The sequence below is a fragment of the Lolium perenne genome, chromosome 1 (genome assembly GCF_019359855.2).
Source record: "Lolium perenne isolate Kyuss_39 chromosome 1, Kyuss_2.0, whole genome shotgun sequence".
NCBI classification, from domain to species: Eukaryota; Viridiplantae; Streptophyta; class Magnoliopsida; order Poales; family Poaceae; genus Lolium; species Lolium perenne.
This window is the reverse complement of record NC_067244.2, coordinates 188991166-188997162: the sequence shown is the minus strand read 5'-3', so window position 1 is coordinate 188997162 and position 5997 is coordinate 188991166. Positions and strand designations below refer to the sequence as shown.

At 52.5% G+C, this 5997-nt stretch overlaps 1 protein-coding gene across 1 annotated transcript; it reads right to left on the bottom strand.

The window, feature by feature from the left end:
- Window positions 1–3681: 3681 nt before the first annotated feature.
- LOC127316347 (cytochrome P450 CYP94D108) lies at window positions 3682–5585 on the bottom strand. Its single transcript, XM_051346744.2, has one exon. The coding sequence runs from the start codon at window positions 5355–5357 to the stop codon at window positions 3822–3824; it is 1536 nt and encodes a 511-aa protein (XP_051202704.1). The 5' UTR covers window positions 5358–5585; the 3' UTR covers window positions 3682–3821.
- Window positions 5586–5997: the final 412 nt, after the last annotated feature.

The following is a 5997-nucleotide window of genomic DNA, read 5'->3' as shown; positions in this document are numbered from 1 at the left end:
GTTACCGATTTGGGAGCCTCCAATTTGGTTGTGGATGTGTGCCCCAAGAACCTTGTAAAGGCCCGGTTTCTGCCTCAAGGAAATCCCTTAGTGGAAGTGGGCTAGGCCTTCGTGGCGGTGCTCACCGAAGACCTGAGTGAAGCCTTCATGGCGTTGGTTTGGCTTTCGTAGCAACCACACTCCTCCAAACGTAGACGTACCTACTTGCAAAGGAAGGGAACTACGGGAATCAACTCCGTGTCTCCGCGTACTCCACTCTCGGTTACCTCTATCCTATTATCTCCCCTATATATTACGTAGCTATATCTTTCTTAGTCGTTGACCTTGTCATATATGTGAATTCACATAGTTGCATATCTAGAGAATTTACCTTTGTGTCAAGCCTAAATTGAAAAAGAACTAAAAATTGGTTAGCACTTATTCACCCCCCCCCCCTCTAGGTGCGGCATACGATCCTTTCAAGGGGAAAGTGGACGCGTAGTTCAAGTTCGGCCCGATTCCAGCGACATCGGCGGGAGATGGCGGAGGATCCTACGGCTTCCCGGAGAGCTAGCGCACGGGGCGGGTGTGTGGAACGCGGTGCGTAGGCGTTCTTCTATCGCTGTGCATGGTTTCCCTCAACCCTAGTTCGCACCCCATGTACTTGCTTCACAAAAAAACCCGTTTTGGCACTCGAAATATGGAAAACGGGTTTTTCGTGGCCATGATGGGAAAACCTCACACACAGCGTTGATTCCCATCCCACTTCTGAGATGTGTGATCAACTGGTACGCGCAAGTGAAGAGGATTCCACTTCCGAAGTCCAATGCACGGCTAAGGCTTATGACACGCGAGCAATACAATTTGGTTAGTATACTTGCTTCTTATTTACTTCATGACCGCAAGTTGGTGTCAATTCCATATATTTTGTATCATGTGTACACAGGTGCCTCCTCAGTGGTGCGCCTCATAGAAAGCGTGCTATGCCCAGATAGTGGATGATTGGGTAAGCCCGACATTCCTAGCAAGTCACCGTGATGCGCAGAGAAGGCGTCGCCTCTTGGTAGGTGGAGTACACCGTCATGGGCCCCTCGCCTTTGGTGCCTATGTGGAAAAATAGGTGAGCAAATGCATCCACTATTTGTTCTCACATTGTTATTCTTTATGCACGAGTGTTGCCTTCATTGTTCTTAATGTTTTCTTTTGCAGAGAAAGGAGAAGGGTGAAGATGTCCATGAATTTGATATTTTATGTCAGTCCCGGATGAAGAAGGTTGTGAAGGAGGGGGAGTCGCCGTGGCTCAACGAGAACTTCAACAATAAACGCATAGCGTACTGCGAGAAGTACAAGCAGGTGAAGGGTAAGGACGCTGACCCGTACAAGGAGCCCATCGATGCTGAGGTTGCTATGCTCTCGGGAGAAGGCATGAAGAATGGTCGATTATACATTGCCGATGGTTCCGTCGACACCAGTAGCACGCCTTCTTTGTCCCAACTCTGTGCTACCAGGACAAGCGGAAAGCCTGGTATAGAGACCCGTATTAAGCCTTCAGTAGTCATGTTCAACAAAATGCAGGCATGTTCTTCATGGCCCGTTCAGAAATTGCTTAAATGTTTTGCATTCTAAAGATGATGATGACATTACGACGTAGGCTAAGTGGGATGAAGAGCGCCGTCGTGCCGAGGAGGCCGAGAGAGAACATGCGGAAGTGAAGGCGACGCTGCAAAGCCACGACGAGAGGTTTGCTTCTTATGACCAGCTATTTGCGGTAAGTTCTTGCTTGAAACACATAATACCATGGTTGATGTCTTATTTTTTTAGCTTGTGAACCTTACCTTCTAGAATTGGATTTGCAGATGTTGCGTGCAGCTGGTGCACCTGGTATGGCCGGCGCACCTCCTCTTCCTCCTCTCCCACCTGTCCCTCCTCTTTCTGGGCCATTTGTAAGTTGTTTTGCATCTTTTTCGTTCTAGGGAATTTTATTTGTGTCATGCACCTTCTCATGCATGCATACTCCTTTACCATGCTTGCAGGGAATCCCATCGGCTGGTTCTCACAACCCGTCGCACCAGTCGGATGCAAGCCCTGTGACCCCAGCCGGTAGTACGAGCATGCCTCCGCCGGCCAATCCTGACCTTCACAGCCTAAGGAGGCAACTTTGTGAGTTCTCATGCTCTTCTCCTTATCTTGCTTGCAGAAATTACGCCTAGCACTATCTTTAACTATATCCATAGATACCCAAAACTATTCCATTTTGTGCTTGTTAACTCAACATGCCCATTTGTTACCTTGTGTGTATGTCGATTATCCTTGTCAACTAGTTTTCTACGGTAAACCTTACTCTTCCGTGCTTTCGAATTTGTAGGATTTCATCGAGGACTCCTAGGTTGATGTGGACTTGCATGTGTTGATCGCAGAGTCGAGGAACCCATGATGGATTTGTACTCGTTTGTTGATTGAGGATCATAGTGTGTCTTGTAGTTTATGATCGTCTGCTCGTTTGGGGACTTGTTTGTCACGTTTGAGGATTGGTGAACTTGTATGATGTTTGTTAGATTTGTGAACCTCTACTTTATGTGTGTGATTCGTGATATTTATAGTATCGATGTACTTCTATATGTCAACCGTTGGTATTGGAGTTCAACATGTTGCTAGTTATACATTATATGCATATTTGTGTGTAAAATGCAGGAATATGAGAGAAAACAGGGGCAATGCCGTTGTGCTCCCAGTCCTCTTTGCCGGGTATCTCAGGGAAAAACACCCGACGAAGATACCTTTGCCGTGAGTCCCAGGAAAAAACACCCGGCGAAGATACCTTTGCCGTGTCTCCCAGGCATACCTGGCCATGGGCAGCCCGGCCCGAGGCCCAGCCCGAAGCCTAGCCCGAAAAACTCGGGCTGGGCCGAGAAATGTTGGTCCGATTGCCGGGCCGGGCCGGGCTTGGGTAGCCCGAAAACAACATTTAACACTACGGCCGGGCCCGCGGCCCGACGGCCCGATGGGCTTGGTGGGTATTTGGCTGGGCAGGGCCGGGCTTGGGCCAGATTTTTTGTGTCGGACTTACCTCGGGCCGGCCCGGCCCGACACATGCCTAGCTATGCTCCCAGGCCACGGTACTCGGCGAAGAGGGCTTGACGTAGCTTTCCCATGGGACTTTGCCGTGTGTAGTAGCAGGTAACACCCGGCAAAGAAATAGCAATGACGTGGCTTCCTTTCTTGTTTGCCGTGTAGCTTATAAAAAACACCTGGCGAAGACAAAAAAGGTGACGTGGTTTTTTTGGTCTTTGCCCTGTGTGCGTTTCAACGGGACTCGGCGAAGATAAAACGATGACGTGGCCCTTCCATGCTCTTTGCCGTGTGGTAGGAACAAGCACACGACGAAGAAAACGCGCCGTAGGCTGCAAACGGAGTTTCACTTTTCTCTACCGTGTGCCTTCTTCCGACACCCGGCAAAGAGGCTTTGCCGTGTATCCGAGAAAATACACCCAGCGAAGATTCTTCGCCGGCCATGTCTTCGCCGTGTCGTCTTCGCCGAGTGTAATACACGGCGAATTCTTCGCCGGGTGTTTTTAGCCTTTCGCCGGATATTTTTGGTACCCGGTAAAGATGTTGTTTCCTGTAGTGAGATGTACATGTGAAATTTTATTTAAGATTTTATTTTGACATTTTTAAATCTTCTAGAAGTTATTACTGCCCAGATAAGGTTCTACGGTATACTGTATTTTTCAAACCTCTTATTCCCGCAGACATCGACTACTAGTCGCATTTGGTGCGCGCGCGGGGATACAACGATTAGTCCACTTCTTGTCCAGTTGCTGACTTAGCACCGATGATCACTCTCAGTCCCGTATCTTGAGCTGTACATGTAGCCCGCCTAGAATCTTCATTCCCCCGGTCATCTCGTACGCCGGCGGCGACTCCATGCTGGCCGTCGGTGCCTGCACCTTCAGTGTGAATCTCCGGAGAACAGCTGCCGCCACCGTCTTCATCTGCAGGTAGGCCATCTCCTTTCCGGGGCACGCCCGGGGCCCGGCGTGGAACACCGGGTACTGCGCCGAGTCCACCGCCACGAACTCGCCGTCGTCGCCGAGCCAGCGCTCAGGCAGGAACTCTAGGAAATTCTCTCCCCACAGCTTCTCCATCCTCCCCATCGCGTACGCCGAGTAGTTGGCGAACCAGCCGGCGCGCACCTTGGTGCCGTCCGGGAGGACGTCGTCGGCGACAGCCACCCGCCCGTTGAAGGGCACCGGCGGGTACAGGCGCATCGCCTCGGTGAGCGCGGCGTGGAGGTAGCGCATGCACTTCACGTCGCCGTCCGGCGACCGGGACACCTCGTCGTGGACGCGCCGCTCGCACCGCGGGTTCACAGCAAGGAGCCAGAAGAACCACGTGAGGGCCGAGGTCGTGGAGTCCTTGCCGGCAAGCACGAAGCTGACGACCACGTCCCGCAGGAGCCGGCGCTTGGCCTCCGGAGTGGGGAACATGGCAGCGAGCTCGCCGCCGCCGTCCTCCTCGTCCATGGCCGCCATGAACCGCGAGAGCAGGTCCGGGTCGCCCTCGGCTTGGTTGTTGTTTCTCTGGCTCGCCTCCTTGGCTTCGATGATGGACATAGCGTGGTCGTCTATGACGCCGATGGCTTCTCGGAGCCGGCGCGACTTGCCGACGTTGAGAAGCTTCGTGAGCTTCCGCACGGGCGTGGACGGCGTCAGCGTGCGCATGAAGGAGATCTCGACGGCCGTGTCGAACGCCTTGAAGAGCGCCTGGTGCTGGGGGTCAGCCCACTCGAGGAACGTGGAGCTCTCGACGCCGAAGGCGACGTGGCAGATGTTGTCGAACGCGAACCGGCGCAGCGTCTCCTGGAGGTCGACGGCCTCTCCGGACAGTGCGGCGGCGTCGAGGAACGGCAGGAGGCGGCGGCCGAGGTGGACGGCGAGGACGTCTTGGGTGAAGCGGCGCAGCGAGCGGGAGGAAAAGGCGTAGGACGCCAGCTTGCGCTGGAGGCTCCAGAGGCGGCCGTCAGCGCCGAAGATGCCGTCGCCGATGAGGTCGGACTGCGCGGCGCGGAACTGCGCGCCCCTGTTGTAGTTGGCGAAGCTGGCGCGCAGCAGGTGGTCGACGCCGGCCGGGTCGGCGGTGGTGACGGCGTGGCTGGCGCCGAAGGGCCCCCACGCCTCGATGGTGTTGGACGGCGCCGCGCGCAGCATGTCGGCGTACCAGTCGAAGAATCTCCCGCGGTTTCGGATGAACTCCACGGTGTTGCCCAGGACGGGGTGGGGGTGCGGACAGTAAGCCGACGGGGAAGCTCGGCGGCGCCGGGCATAGAGGATGACGGTGGTGAAGAGGAAGAAGAGCACGGCGATGTGTGTGATCTCCATGGTGGTTGGTCCGTCCACCTGAAACTTGGGATTTGGGAATCCGGATACGAGCTTTTAGACTTGTAGTTCTACGCGAAGGGTGAACACAAGCATTTTCCTTTCACTTCTTCCCAGTTCCCATTATTTTCTCTCCGGCGTCGTGTATGAACCTACCACGCTCGTTCGGTTCCTGCTTTCCGTGACAATTCTGCGCGTAGGATCGAAACACAAGTATCTGGTATCCGTATTCGGAGAATCACTTTCCGTGACTAACTGATGTTGAAATTGCGAAGTCTCTCTAATTGTATTCTTGTACGCGTGTGGATAGGATGGAAAGCGGTACAGTAGTATATAATCCGAATTATCTGGCATTTGTATTTAGAAAATAAAAAATATATGTGGTAATATTCGAATAATAATGGACATGAATGTTGTAAGTATCTGAATTCGTTTTGCAAATACATATACAAAGGTGGTAGTGGTACTACTAAATTTTGAAGAAAATAGGGATATGGTAATGGATATATCAATAAAATTATGTTAATGGAATTTAGGATTTGAAACACACACCTTATTTTCTCGCATTTCGCCTTGGATTTTAGAATAGAAAGAATGAAACTAGTACCACCTTATGGCTAACAGTGCTTTCTACCCCTCCACC